The 15,738-nt window shown below is 43.5% G+C and overlaps 1 protein-coding gene across 1 annotated transcript in view; it reads right to left on the reverse strand.

The window, feature by feature from the left end:
* The window catches only part of DNAH10 (dynein axonemal heavy chain 10), a 185,857-nt gene extending 176,823 nt beyond the window's left edge, over nt 1-9,034 (reverse strand). The window contains exons 1-3 of the mRNA XM_044685402.1: nt 8,821-9,034; nt 3,225-3,307; nt 583-691 (exon numbers count right to left, since the gene is read on the reverse strand). Of these exons, the coding sequence (XP_044541337.1) occupies nt 583-691; nt 3,225-3,307; nt 8,821-9,034 (406 nt within the window). The remainder of the gene's footprint in view (nt 1-582; nt 692-3,224; nt 3,308-8,820) is intronic.
* Nucleotides 9,035-15,738: the final 6,704 nt, after the last annotated feature.

Genomic DNA, 15,738 nt, shown 5'->3' on the forward strand with positions numbered 1-15,738 from the left:
AGCCCTTAGTGCTTTACTGCCTTGGCACCAATACTTACTATTTATTCTAAAACAGAAAGAAAGGGTTTAAGAAAAAGAGAAAAAGAGGCAGCCGAGTAGCTCAGTGGAGTCGGGCCTAGAGACGGGAGGTCCTGGGTTCAAATCCGGCCTCAGATACTTCCCAGCTGGGTGACCCTGGGCAAGTCACTTGACCCCCATTGCCTACCCTTACCACTCTTCCACCTATAAGTCAATACACAGAAGCTAAGGGTTGAGAAGAGAAAAAGAGAAGAGGAAAGGAAAGGAAAGGAAAGGAAAGGAAAGGAAAGGAAAGGAAAGGAAAAGAAGAAGGGATGAGACAGAACATAAAGGGAAAAGGAAGTACCTGGAAGCCTAAGGAGAGAGAATAAAATTAATAAAAGAACTGCTTCACAATCTCTACCACCATGGGGGAAGTCTGACTGCACAGATGGAGAAAAGGCAAAATTTCACCTTAAAAAACTCTGAAATAACAAATATAATTTGTTTTCAGTTTCACAAGCAGTTTCTATGTTGTAGCTACTTGGGAAACAAACTGAAATATACAAACTGAAACATACATACCTTTTACATTTCTGAGAAAGTAAACGATATTTTGGTACAAATATTCTTCAGGAACAAAATCAGAACTCATCTGAAGATACAATCTGTCAATCATCTGCTTAATGATTTTCTGAAACAGAGAACAGATAGCTTTGACACAGAAATAGGTATGTCTTATATTATTCATAAAAAAAGACAATTTTGAGGATACCAGCGTTATTTTCTGGTGCCCAAACCCCAGTAACATGACCGGCACTGTAACAAAATTCCTTAGACGAGGAACCTACAAATTTGACTATGAATTCTATCCCTGATCTTTGTATTCGTTTGCTGACTGGTATAAACGTGTCCTGGTGGCCTTTTAAGACAGAAAACTCTCCTGGCCTCTGGGAAGGGATATATGCATATGCCAGCTTTGCCCTCTTGGATTGGGGATGAGCCCCTGCATCAAGGGACTACAGGTTTATAGATGTCGTTCTTAGAGGGACTTCAGAGACCATCTAGTCTAGTGTTGCTGACCCTATGGCCTGCATGCTGGAGGAAGCTGCTCCCTTCCTCCTCTGCACATGCACCTGAGGACATTTTTTCACATCACCTGCCTCTCTGCCCAGCAGCCCAATGGGAGTGCTTCCTCCCTCCCCTGCCTGGGATAAGGCATGAAAGTGCAATTTGGGCACTCAGTCTCTAAAAGGTTCGCCATCACTGATCTAGTCCAATCCCCTCCTTTTAACCGAAACTTAGCAGTGCCTAAATCAAAATTTTTTAATTAATGAATTGGGGGCAGGTAGGTGGCTCAGTGAATTGAGAGCCAAGCCACAAGATAGGAGGTCCTGGGTTCAAATACGACATACATTTCCTAGCTGTGTGACCCTGGGCAAGTCACTTAATCCCCATTGCCTAGCCCTTACTGCTCTTCTGCCTTGGAACCAATACACAGTATTGATTCCAAAATGGAAGGTAAGAGTTAAAAAAAATTTAATGAATCCTATTTTTCCCATTGATTTATATCCCAGTATCTTGCCCAAAAGTCACATAGACTGTAAGGGTCAGAGGCAGGATTTGAGTCTAGGTCTTCCTGACTCCAAGTTCAGCTGCCAATCAACGCTGGCTTCCTACACATTCACCACAGAGGGCCTACCAAAGTATTGGGGGCTTTCCTCAAACTCTGCCAAGAAGAGGCCTATAGATGCAGAGCATCCTTGAATTTCTGGTTTGGTGTGATTAGACAAGTTCCATGTGACAAACATACATGTTGGTCTTGGACTCCTAGAAGCAAATAAGCATATCATTAGCAATTTGCAAATTTATTTTTTTTTAACCCTCACCTTCCATCTTAGAATCAATACTATATATTGGTTCTAAGGCAGAAAAGTGGTGAGGGCTAGGCAATGGGGGTGAAGTGACTTGAGCAGGGTCACACAACTTGAAAATATCTGAGCACTTTTCAAATTTAAAGCAATATATAAATGCTCTTTTTAAAACTCCTATATGTTGTTTCTCAGACACATCCGACTCTTCATGACCCCAGGGGTTTTCTTGGCAAAGACTCTGGAATGATTTGTCATTTCCTTCTCAAGTGGATTAAGGCAAACAGAAGTTAAATGGCTCACCCACGCTTGTGTGTATCTGAGGTGAGATTTGAACCCAGATCTTCCTAACTCCAGGCCCAGTGATCTATCCACTAGGCCAGTGATGGGCAAACTTTTAAAGAAGGGGCCAAAGAAAAGGAAATGTTCATCTGTCAGTCTGTTTCTAAGGCAACTCTTTCAAAGTTTCATTGTACTATATCCTACTCATTGTATTTGTCAGATTAGGAAGAATGTCGCACAGCCAGAAAGAACATTTCAGGGGGCCACATCTGGCCCACAGGCTGTAGTTTGCCCATCACTGCACTAAGCCATTTAGCTGCCTCTATGCCATCTGGCTAAATAGATATTAATTGATTATTCTTATTTTTATTAATATAATTATTGAATTTTCAATAAATTTCATACAAACTGGATACATGCTGTCATCTCAATTTCTATTCTACTACAAGGGTATAAGTACATACCTAGAAATAAGCCATTTGTCCCATAAACAAGCAGCAGAACTAAACTCAGCTTCATCACTAAATTATCTATAAGACAATGAATTGTTCATCTATAGCAGCGGTTCCCAAACTTTTTTGGCCTCCCGCCCCCTTTCCAGAAAAAATATTCCTTAGCCCCCTAGAAATTAATTTTTTTTAATTTTAATAGCAATGAATAGGAAAGATAAATGCACGTGTGGCCATCACTGCCTCCTGGATCACTGCAGAACCCACCAGGGGGCGATGGCGCCCACTTTGGGAATCACTGCTCTAGAGCAACGCTCCGAGGCCAAGTGCTGGAGGAGCCTCCATCTATTACCAATGGAGTGAACCCCCTACACCTATGGAAACGTGGCTCTGCCAAACCACTGGGCCTTCAGAGCCTCTTGTCACTGGCCTTGGATGGCTCTGGAAGAGAGAGTGAGCCGATGACTTTGCCAACTCGGCCACCTCACTCAAACCCAATTGTGCCCAAATCAAGTCATCACCCTTTGATGTCGTTGGTCCTCTAGGAAAACAAAGGACGAACAGCCACCACCAGTCATCAGTCAGACTGAACCAGGGGCCGTAGGAGAAGAAAGGAAGCACGTACCTTGACTGGGGGTTTTTCTCCTGCTTCTTGATCTGTAGTTGTGTTACTTTGAATATTTGACCCACTCCGAAGAGAATGCTTCACTGGAAAAGACATCACGGAAAAGAGTATTTGGTCAGGAAGAGGCAGTTTTTCCACAATAATTATGTGGAGTCATGTCATTTTAGCGGCTAATGTTGTGCAGAAATCAATATTTTTACCAATTACATGAATTAACAGATTTCCACATAAGCTTTCCAAAGTTATGACCCAAATTGTCTCCCTTCCTCCTTCCCTTCCCGCTCCTGGAGCTGGCAAACAAATCATGCATTATCACACAAAACATATTTCCATGCTGTTCGTCAAATATCCATTTTTAAAAAATAAATTAATCTTTTTTACTAATTTACATCATAATGGATGCCTGATCTTTTCCTTTTTTTTTTTTCAATCCTTACCTTATCTTAGTATCAATTCTAAGACAAAAGAGGTTGAGAGCTAGATGACTGGGGTTAAGTAACTTGCCCAGGATCACCCAGCTAGGAAGTGTCTGAGGACAGATCTGAACCCGGGTCCTCCCTATACAGAACCTAGTGTTCTTTCCACTGAGGCACCTTGCTGCCCTTTTTCTTCTATTTCTTTTTTTTTTTTTAAACCCTTAACTTCTGTGTATTGACTTATAGGTGGAAGAGCAGTAAGGGTAGGCAATGGGGGTCAAGTGACTTGCCCAGGGTCACACAGCTGGGAAGTGTCTGAGGCCGGGTTTGAACCTAGGACCTCCCGTCTCTAGGCCTGACTCTCAATCCACTGAGCTACCCAGCTGCCCCCTTTTTCTTCTATTTCTGATAGTTCTTCAGCAGATAGATCTGGTATCTTCTACTTTGGCTTTGTGTTCTCTGTGGTTAGTCTCTTACTATTATTATTATTTTCAATCACTAAAGACATTATTCAGATTTTTACTTTTTATTTTTTATTTTTTTCATTATTCAGATTTTTAATTTTACTTTTTTTTACTTTATTTTTTTTATTATTCAGATTTTTCATCTTAGATTACCTTATATGATGGTGGTGAATAGGAGATAAGAGTCCAGACCTGTGATTTCACTGGTATAGGGAACCCCAAGATGAGGAAACTCACTCTGTTGAGGTAGGTCCCACACCTCTTTTCACTTTGTGGTCTTACAGCAGTTGGAAGTTAAGAGGGTCATCAAGCCAATAGGTTTCAGAAGCAGAGCTTAAACTCAGGTCTTCCCACTCCAAGGCCTCATGGCCATTACCAGTAATGGGCCATAGGCAGTTTTTTAAGGTTTCCAAAGTTTTTTCTATATACTACCTCATTTGAACCTCAAAAGGGAGACTGAGTAGTGCTGTGAACCCAACACTGGATTTGTAATCATTAATTTGAGTTCAACTCTCACTTATTTCCTGTGTGGCCTTAGAAATATTCTATTAACTTCACTTAACCTTTTTAGGCCAGATTTTCCTCCTCTATAAAAAGGAGTTGGACTAGACAATCCCAAAGTCCCTTCTAGCTCAAAATCTATGCTCGTATGCTTTTGAGGTAGGAACACGAGATATTATTATCCCCATTTTAAAGATAAGAAAACTGAGGCAGGTTCATAAAACTAGTATCTGAAGCTGGATTTGCTTGCCCAGGGTCACACAGCTAAGAAGTAGCTGAAGCCAGATTCAAACCCAGGTCCTCCCCAACTCCAGACCTGACACTCTCCCCACTATGCTACCTAACTGCCCCTGTCATGTCCTCTTAATGGACTGAAATATCCATGAGGACAGTAAATACACTTTCTCTAATTTTCGTATCTCCCACCGAGCCTCCTAGAGTACTCTTCACATAGGAGGGAGCAGCTTCAAAATGTTTCACTCAATTCATTCTTTGTTACAAGGAAGAATTACATGGAAAGGCAGCAACTCTGGGAAACAATTCTCATGCTTTTGAATAGGCATAAATACAAACTGAGAGGCAGCATGGCCTAGACGATAGAGAACTGGTCTCCTGGAGTCAGAAAGATCTGAATTCAAGTCTGCCTTCTGACCCACCTGGGAAAATCATCTGTCAGCTCTCCAGGATTTTGTGTAGTAGAGAAAGGGTCAACAGGCATTGGGAGAATGAGTTTCCTCACCTGGGAGTTCCCCAGAGCAATGAAGTCCCATATCTGGGACCCACCCATCTGAATAAGTTACCCAAGGATCACACAGCTAGTAAGTGTTTGGGGGCAGGATTTGAACTCGGGTCTTCTAGGCTACAAATCTAACACTATAGACCCTCTAGGCAAAATGGTGGAGTGGATCAAATCTGTTCATGCTCTTCCAAAAGAAAGTTCCTAAGAATTCAAGCGTTATTACCAAAATTCAACCCGTTCCTAGGAAATTCTCTTAAAGAAAAGACTTCTCTAGATTACCGGATGAAGATCCAAAGTCTCAGTGTCCTGGGCAAAGCTCAAAGATTATACATCGTGGAGAAGATGCTGACCAGAGTAGGTTGGGTTTCTTCACTTAGGAGTTCTCTACATCCCCATTTCTAAGGTTTGCAGAGTACTTTATAGGGGTTATCTCATCTAATCCTCACAGCAACCCTGGGAGAAAAGGGTTTGCTATTATCCCCATCTTACAGATGAGAGGTGACTGAGGCTGAGAGGTAAAAGTAATTTGCCCAAGGCTCACACAGGCTGGTAAGTGTTTGGGGCAGGATTTGGACTCAGGTCTTCTGGGCTTCAAATCTAACGCTGTATCCCAACACTACATACCTCTAGGCAAAATTTTCCCTTTCCTGTGCTTATATAATAATGTCTGTATACCTTTTTCTTTTGTTTTGTTTTTAAATCCATACCTTCTGTCTTAGTATCCATTCTTTTTTTTTTTTTTTAACCCTCACTATCTATCTTAGAATCAATACTAAATATCGGTTCCAAGGTAGAAGAATGGTAAGGACCAAGCAATTAAGGTTAAGTGACTTGTCCAGGGTCACACAATTAAGAAGTGTCTGAGGCCGCATTTGAACCCAGACCTTCCGGTCTCCAGGCCTGGTGCCCTCTCCACCGAGCTACTTAGCTTCCTACCTACCATGTCCCTTTTCAACACATCTAGCATTTTCATGACAGAGTGTTTTAAAAAGGAAAAGACAGAAAAGCAAGGTCACCTCATATAACAATGCTTATGAATTTGAGGTTGAACCGAGATTCCCTGCTCAGAGTCCACAAACTATTATTCCCAGGACGCCGCACCTGTGCTTTTTTCCGTTGTTGCTACTTGGGAAAGTTGGTCATCCTCTTCTTCTTCCTCTTCCGATGATGCAGCCCCTGGAATTTCTTTGTAGGCCAAATGAAAAGAAATGAAACGATTTAAAACAATGTCACATGGCACAGAATGCCTACAATTGTTTCTTTTCTGAGAGTTAATAGTTTTTTTCTTATCCCTTTTTCGTGGTGTGGACCCTTTTTGACAGGCCACTGAAATCTAGAGACAACCGCTCAGACATTCAGTCAGACAACAAGGACCTAGTAAGTGTTTACTGTGTGCCAGGCACCGAGGAGAAAACAAGTTCACAAGAGCCCCTACCCTCAAGAAGTTTCAAGTCTAACGGGGGAGATGACACGTCCAAACAAGATCTAGACAGGATCAGTTAGTGATAATCTCAGAGGGAAGACACTAGAATAAAGAGGGGCCAGGATGGGCATTCTTGCAGAAGGTGGGATCTGAGTTGAGACTTGAGGGAAGACAGGAAGGAAACAGGGAAAGAGAGAATATTCCAGGCAGGTGTGAATGTACCAAGTGTGAAGACAGAGTGTCCTGTGCAAGGAAAGGCGAAGAGGCCAATGCTACCAGATCCCATTGTGCAAGGAGGGGAGTGTGGAAAGGTAGGAGGGACTAGGTTCTAAGAGCTTTAAAAGCCAGAGGATTTTATGTTTGATCTTGGAAGTAGTAAACAGGAACCCACCTGGCCAGGGTCACACAGCTAGGAAGTGTCCGAGGCCAGAATTGAACTCAGAAAGATCAGTCTTCCTGGCTCCAGGCCAGGCACTCTTTCCAGTGCACCACCTGGCTGCCCCTTAACAGTAGCAGAAATTTAATAAATATTTGTTGATTTTCTGTTGCTCAGTGAGAAATTGGATTCGAGGTATTCAATTCGGCAAACATTCATAAATAAGTGGCTGCTAAGTGCCTGGGATGCAGGGGCACGCTTGGTCAGAGCTTACATGCCACTTTATTTTGCCATTCTCATGTGCTCACAAACCTATTGCAGTTATCTGTATTTGTATCTCATCCCCCTTCTAGACTGCAAACTCCCAAGCGCCCAGCTTCGGTGGGTGCTAACTAGCTTCCACACTTCAGTGAATCCATGATCTCAGCAAACAATCCAAATCAAAACACGCCTATGCTTTTTTGCCCAGAGCAACTCTTATACATGTAAATCCTGCATATGGAACCACCTCTCCCTGACACTAGGAGTGTCTTCCTCTGGATGGCGTGGCCTGGATAATAAACACAGTCAACACTTTTTGTTTATTATGCTTTAAGGTTTGCAAAGCACTCTGTATATACTATTTTGATGAATAAAGAAATGGACTATTACCTCTAGGATCAAACCCAAACTCCTGTGTTTGATATATAAAACCTCTGAACCACTTGGCCCCCACCTACCTTTCCTATGACCCATTTTGATCCCTTCCTGAACTCTACAATGTGGCTCTTTCCCTGCTCCTCATACATGACAAGCCATCTCCCACCCTTGCCCTGCCTCCCTTGCCTTTAGCACACTCCTTTTTCATTTATTTTAGAATCCCTGATTTCCTTCAAGACCCAGCTCAAACACCACCTTCTACAGGAAGCCTTCCTTGATTCCCCCAGTGGCTTGTCTTCTCGCCAGTCTTATTGCCTCTAGTTTGCAATTTTTTGCTTCTATTTTGTTCTACAGTTGCCTTTGCAAGCCCAACGCCCAGGACAGAGTGCGGCACAGAATAAGCATTTAAGAAATGTTTGTCGACTAAATGTTTGACGTCATTGGTTACTGGAGATAGAAGAAACATCCGGGGGCAAACAGACTGGGCAGATTCTATGTACCTTCATAAGAGACACATAAGTTGAAAAGGGGGTTCGGGGTGACATGAGCATGGGCACCGGGAGGATGCATATACATGGAGATTCAGAAGGACATAGAGCATGAGGGTTCGTAGGCTGAAGCCCAATTTCCTCTGTGATAAAATTCCAAATCCTCAGCTTGGCAGGTAAAGCCCCCTGCAATCTGGCTCCTGCCTACATACACCCGGTCCCGGTGCGCACTTCCCATCCTAGTCTTCTCACTTCGGTCCTCCTAACATCCTTAAGCTTCCCGCAAGCCCAGCCCAGGCGCCACTTTCTCCCGGAAGGCTGCCCTGATCCCTTTAGCGATCTTCCTCCGACAATGGCTTTACTTTACCACTTCTTATCTGTACACACACGGTATCATCCCCTTGAAAAAGTAAAAAAGTAAAAAGTTCCTCGGGGGCAGGCAGGGACTCCCCGGCGTGTTTCTCTGTCTCCTCAGTGCCCGCCGATGCCCCCGCGGGGCAGAGGGAGGGGAGAGCGAGGGGCAGGCAGGAGCCACCGAATCGGTCCTCACCTATCTCCACCTCCACCTCCTCCGCCACTATGGAGCGGTAGAAGAAGATCGTCGCGGGGCCCTCCTCCTCGGAGCTCTGGTCCAAGAAGTGCAGAATCTCTTCCTCGGCCTCGCCGTCGTTCCGGGCCATCAGCTCCTCGAAAAAGTCCGGATTGTCGAGCTGAAAGGCTAGATACACCCGGTCCCGGATCCATTCCACTCGCAGGTCGTCCATGTCGCAGCTGTCAGCCTCCCCTCCCGGTTTTCCGGACTCTTCTCAAAGCCCGAGCGCCGACTCCGGCCGAGGCGTCCCTAGCAACCGCCGCCTCCGCCCCTGGCAACCGTCTCCTGAGCCCGCCGGACCTACTTCCCCAAGGGAGTCTCTCTCCATAGCGGAAGGAGGCCGTCCACAGCGGAAGGAGACATGGCATGATGTCGGATCATTAGAAGAGTCCCTCCTCTTTGACTGGGCTGTTGAGGAAGGCATCGTTGCCTGATCGTGTTTTAAAGCCTCTCCCAGTCGCCCCACTCTGGTCTTTCCATTCCTGCCCCTGAGAGACAGGTTATCCCCCCGGCCCTCCCTCCTGCCACGAGGAGCACAGTGCCCACCACTGCATCAGGCAACAAACACTTATGAAGTGCCAGAGCTGAGGGCACGAAAAGGGGCCAGAGCCAGCTCCTGCTCTCAAAGGAAGGGAATGGAACGGAATGCAGCGGCCAGATTTGCTTCGTGGGTGCATCTGGAGTGTCTGGGTATCAGGACAATGTTGAACTAAGCCATCCTGAAAAGAGCATCTTAAAAGATATTCTCCAAAGTTAGCCATCTGAAGAGGGAGACAACGAGGAAATAAATCGGCTCTCCACAGGAAAACGAGGAAATGAGGCCCTAGAATGAAGAGGGCTTGGGGTACAAGAGAAGATTTGGGCTGGGACTTAAAGGAAGCCAGAGAGGCTAGGAGGCAGAGAGGAGGAGCAGAGAACATTCCAAGCATGCGAGGGCCAGCCGTGGACAGTGGAACAACTAGGAGGCCAGTGTAACTGGACCCAAGAGTTCAGGGGGCCTGGGCTAAAATGTAAGAAGACTGGAAAGATGGGGGATAAGGGTGGCGATGCTTGGTTATGAGGGGCTTTGAATGCTGGAGGAGTTCTTATTTGATCCTTGGAGGTGAGAGGGCCACTGGAATGTACTGGATAGGAGGATTTCATGACCAGGAAAGTCACTTAAGTGGCTAAAATGGAGGACAGACCAGAGTGAGGAGAGATGTGTGGCAAGCAGTCCCATGGGCAGCCTTTTCTAATAATCCAGGTGGGAGGTGATGAGGGCCTGCTACAGTGTCAGAGGAAAGAAGGGGGAGAATGAGGTGACAATAGGATGGAAGATGACACTTTGGGAGCAGGAATAGGGAAATGAGGAGGAAGAACGTCTAGTGGGAAAAAATATCAAGTTCAGTTTGGAACAGGTTAAGTTTAGGATGTCCATTGGACACCCAGTTTGAGATGTCTAGTAGGCAGTAGAAAATACGATGTGAGAATGATCGGAGTAGAGATCCAACAAAGGAGACTGAGCTAGGGAGGAGTGTGTCCCAAAAACCTAAAGAGTGTATCCAGAAGATGACCAGCAGTATAAATGTGGAGAATGAGGATTAAATGACAATTGAGAGGTCACTGAGGAGCAGCTAGGTAGCCCAATGGACTGGAAGCCAGGCCCAGAAAGGGAAGCCCTGGGCTCAAATCAACTCAGATAATTCCTAGCTGTGTGACCCTGGGCAAATCACTTAACTCCAGTTGCCTATCTTACCACTCTTTGGCCTTGGAACCAATACTCATTACTGATTCTAAGATGAAAGATAAGGATTTTAAAAAGAGAGAGAAGTCATTGGTAACTTAGATTGTAGGAGATTGAGAGTGAGAGGAGAGCAAAAGGCAATCTCTGATTACAGACAGCCTTCTCACAAATAGTTTAGCCACAAAGGGCACATAATAGGTGCTTAATTATGTTTGCTAACTTGTTAACATCCCTGTAGGATTTAAGGATGGGGTCCCCAGAGGTCATCTAGTCGAGCCCTCTCATTTAACAGGGAAAGAAACAGAGGCCTGAAGAATAGAGTGACTTACCCAAAAGGTCACACAGATGAGAACCAAATTTCAGACCTGTGTCTTCTGGCTACAAATTCATCACTTCCCATCATACCTGGCAACTGCCCTCTATCCTACACTACAAAGAGAATTAAATGTCCAGATTTGCTTTGTGGGTTCCAGTGACATTACCCCCTCCTGGCTTTCTTCCTACTTGTCTGACCATTCCTGTCTTCCTTTCATGTATCTTCAACCGGTTAGGTTCTGCCTAAAAACTGTGGCTCAGTCCAAGACACCCCTCTTCTCCCTCTGTACTAGCTTGATGACCCCAACAGCACCTATGGTTTCAATTATCTCCCATATGCAGATCATTCTCAGGTCTAATCAGCCAGTTCCATATCTCACATTGTTGAGAGCACCACCATCTTCGCAGTCACCCAAGCTTTCAACTTGGGTGTCAACGTTGATTCTTTTCTCAGACCTCCTCCCATCTCCCACATTCAGTTGATTCTACTCTGCAACACCTCTCAACATTCCCTTCTGATTACTTCCATCACTGTGACAGAAGATGGAGCTCTCATCACCTCATGTCTGGACTACTGCAATAGCCTACTGGTTTGCCTCCCTGCCTCAACTTTCTCCTCATGACAACCCATGGGGCAAGCTTTCTAAGTCATAGGCCTGACCATGTTATTTCTTTTATTCAATAAATAGCAGTGGCTCCCTAGTGCCTCCAGGATCAAATACAAAATCTGTCTTTTAAAAGCTCTTCATCATTTGGCCCTCTCCTAGCTTTCCAGTCTTCTTACAGTTCCCCCACAACTCTACATTTGACTCGATGCCTTTTCACTGTCTGTCCCCATGTTAGAAATGCTCTCCCTTCTCATCTTCACTTCCTGACTTTCCTGGCTTCCTCCAACTCTTAGCTAAAATCCCACCTTCTGCAAAAACCCTTTCCTAGGCCCCTCTTCCAAGGCCTTCTCTCAGAGACCATCTTCTTAGAAGTCTGTATCATTTGTACATAGTTGTCTGCAAGTTATGTCCCCCATTTGTATGCGAGCTCCTTGACAGTTAAGACTTTTCCCTTTCTTGGCACGTAGCAGTGTCTACCGCAGAGTAAGTGCTTAATAAATAATAAAATTTATTTCTACCCTAGAATCATAGAATCTTAAGAGTTTAAAAGAACTTTAGAGGTCATTTTGTCCAACCTTTACCCATCAGTATCTCAAACTCAGCCTGGCCAAAAAAAAAGAACTCTTCCAACCTCCTCTCCTGAATTTCCCAATTTCTGTCTAGGACCTCAGCATCCAGATTCCCAATCTTGGTATAATCCTCAACTTCTCCTTCATCCCACATAATCATTTGCTAAATCTTGTCATCTATCCCTAAACACAAGCCTCCTTTCTTCTCTGTGACATGGCCACCACTCTCCTTCAGGCCCTCATCACCTCTCCAAAACTAGTACAATAACTGATTCTTAATCCATCTCCTTGCTCCAAGTTGCCCTCTCTGCCTGTTGTCCCCAGTTGCTAAAGTAATTCCTAAATAAAATGCTGACCATGTTATTACTCTACTAAAATAGCTCCCTATTGCCTCTAGTACAAAATTTAAACTCCTCAGTTAGGCTCCGCAGCCAGGCCCCATCCAGATTCCCTCATGTCCTCCACCTCTTAGAATCCTCCATTCCCTTTCAAAACCCAGCTTGAGCACCATCTCATACATGGGCTTTCCAGATCATGCTCAGCTGCAAGCACCCTCCACCCAAAAACATTTAGTATTTATTTCATGTTCTATATAGAGAAAGTATTTACATGTTGTCTCACCTTAGAATGTAAGCTCCTTGAGGGTAGGAATGTTTTCACTGTCTTTGTATTCTTGGAACCTAGCAGAGATTTAATACATTTTTGAATGATGTATGGGCTATGTGTTTCTGTATAGCAAATCACTGTTCACCCACTGTGGACTAAAAATCCTTCCCCCCCAATCCCTTGAACTCGCTTCAATAATAACCAAAAAGGGCCCCCTACTCTGAAGTGGGCAGCTGGGTGGCTCAATGGATAGAGCGCCAGGTCTGGAAATGTGAGGTCTGGGTTCAAATCCAACCTCAAGACACTTTCTAGAAGCTATGTGACCCTGGGCAAGTCACTTAAACCCTATCACCCAGCATTTCCTGCTGTTCTGCTTTAGAACCAATACTTAGTATCAATTCTAAGACAGAAGTCAAAAACAAATGACCAAAGAAGGGCTATCTCAGCTAGGGAAGGAGTAGCCAGCAGAATAAAGATCTGGCTTTTCAACCTGCATCTCTGAACTCCTAGGCCCAAATGAGCTCCTCCCAATCCTATCAAACCCAACTCAATCTCCCTTCCTATGTTTCCCAGTAGGAAGCAATCTTCCCTCCTTGGACATTGCATAGTACCGAGTAACACTAATGTGTATTTATCAAGTAATACTTAGTACAATATTTTCCCGGATTGGAGCTTCTCATCCCAATCAAACACTGAACTCTTTGAGACTGTGCCTTTGTCATCCTTTGTGTCCCACCTCCCTCACAGCCCCAGAGCCCAGCTCAGAACCTCACACACAACAGGTAATTCATCTTTGTTCGTGCAGCTTTAGAGCCCTCTTCAAACACTCCCAAAGAGAGTGATAGCCGAGGGGCCCTCAAGCCTTCTCACAAATTCTCCTCCAGTAAATGTTTGGTTACTGTTTTCTTTCTAAGAGGCCAAGAGTTTTGACTTTCCAAATACACCAGAATACAACAAAGTAATACACCCATATTTTTAAAAAATATTTATTTTTGTTGAATAAAATCATGTTTAACATCCAAATACTGACAAGAAGATGCAACTTTATAATTACTGCCCATATTAAGGAGTGCTCCAGCTGAATTCTCCCTCACCCAGCTTTTGTTTCTGAGTCACTGAGATGTCTTCCAAGAACTCTAGCCTTTCCTTTGGAGTTAACAATCAAGATACAACTGCCCTCTACTCCTTTAAAAATTTCTAAGCACACAGTCACCTCCAATGGCCTGATGTGTCTACTGAATACCTTTGACTTAAGTCTCGGTACCAAAAGTGTGCCTCATTCCTAGCATTAACTTCAGTGCCAACAGCTAGGCATGCAAACTAGAACAATTTATTATTTTAAAATAGACAAGAATCTGAGAAATTAGTATTTGTTTAATGCATACTTGGGTTGTAAATTCAAAACAAGTCAGGCATAATGAATAATGAAATAGTTAAACTTCATACATGAGAGGCAGCCTGGTGTAGTGGATAGAAAGCTGGCCTTAAAGCCAGGAGACCTGGGTCAAGGCCTACCTCAGATATGTACTGGCTCTGGACAAGTCACCTGACCTCTCAGTATTTCAGGCACCTCCCTAAAATGGCAAGTTGCATAAAAGGTGCCAATCTGTATTGGTAGTTTCCTCACCTTGAAATTCCTTAAGGACATGCAGGTCCACTCCCTATCCCTAGGTCATGTGGGTTTGTGTGTGTGAGATATGCATGTATTTATACATATAGGAGTATACATACACATGTCATTATTAATATCTTATTTTAGCCTTTGTAGCTCACTATACCTAAAGCAGAGACTGGAGTAATGTCACAAATACTCCTAGAAAGTAAGATCAAATGGCATTTATTCAAACTTGAAGCTATCAGAAATATAAAATGGAGGTCCAACAACTCAGTCTCTTATACCCACCTCATAGCCCCTTCTAACCCTTTTGAATGAACCACCTGATTTTGCCAATGTAGCTGTCCAAGACTGATTACAGTAAATTTCTATTTTCTGATTATTTTCTCTGTAGAAATGCCTTGGAATTTTTAGATTTATATTCCTCAAAAATTGAGATGTTTTATCTACGTCTAAGATATCAAACTAGCAAAGCAGCCCAGCATCGTACAAACCAGATTAACATGGAAAATGGGAAATGATTGACAAAATAAATAAAAACAAAACACAGACAATGTTAAATTGTAATTTTTCTAAGTCAATATGCATTTATGAGAGATCCGTTTCTATTTGAGTTTGACACCACTGGTCTACATGAGGCCAAACTTCCAGGTATTTAGAATCATCTAGCTGGCTCATCATTTTTCACATTCATCATCATGTAGACAAAGTTTACATATTATAACTAAAATGCATACAACACTGTCAAACAGCTTAAATAACAGAGAAAGCTACCTTTCTGGCCACATGGCAAGAATTTGTCAAATCATAAAATCTATTTCCTGGAATCTTAAGACCTTAAACAATTAAAGCATCTGAAATGACAACTTTCTAGGGAGAACTCAGCTGTGATCAAATCTGGAATTTGAACTGTATTACCATTCAGCATTTGTTGTTTCAGAATATTACACAAGAAATGCTAGAAAATTCATCTTTTTAAATTGGATAACTTTCCATTAGAGTGTTCGTTCAGAATTATTTCTTACAGTTTTTAATGGGTCAAAATCAGGCTATCACCTGCATCTTCCAGTGTCCACCTGTCATCCCACTACTGTGGAATGCTCTTTCCTGAAAACCTTTTTAGTGCAGTAATACCATAACCTTAGCACATGAGACTGACACTATACTGGTGAGTACGTTCAAGCAGGATCACAAATCTAGAGCTTCAAGAGGCATCAATAACAAATGTGCCAATTTTAGTGTTAACTACAGACAATTTGGCACTTGGATAATTTCAAGGATCCACTGTTTCATCCACACAATTATTCCCTCCCCTGAAATAGATCACAACTAACCTGAGTGGCCAAAAATACTTATCAGAGAGCATGCTCACACTCTCTCTCTCACACTCTCTCTCTCTCTCTCTCTCTCTCTCTCTCTCTCTCTCTCTCTCTCTCTCTC

Source organism: Gracilinanus agilis, chromosome 1 (assembly GCF_016433145.1).
Source record: "Gracilinanus agilis isolate LMUSP501 chromosome 1, AgileGrace, whole genome shotgun sequence".
Lineage (NCBI taxonomy): Eukaryota > Metazoa > Chordata > Mammalia > Didelphimorphia > Didelphidae > Gracilinanus > Gracilinanus agilis.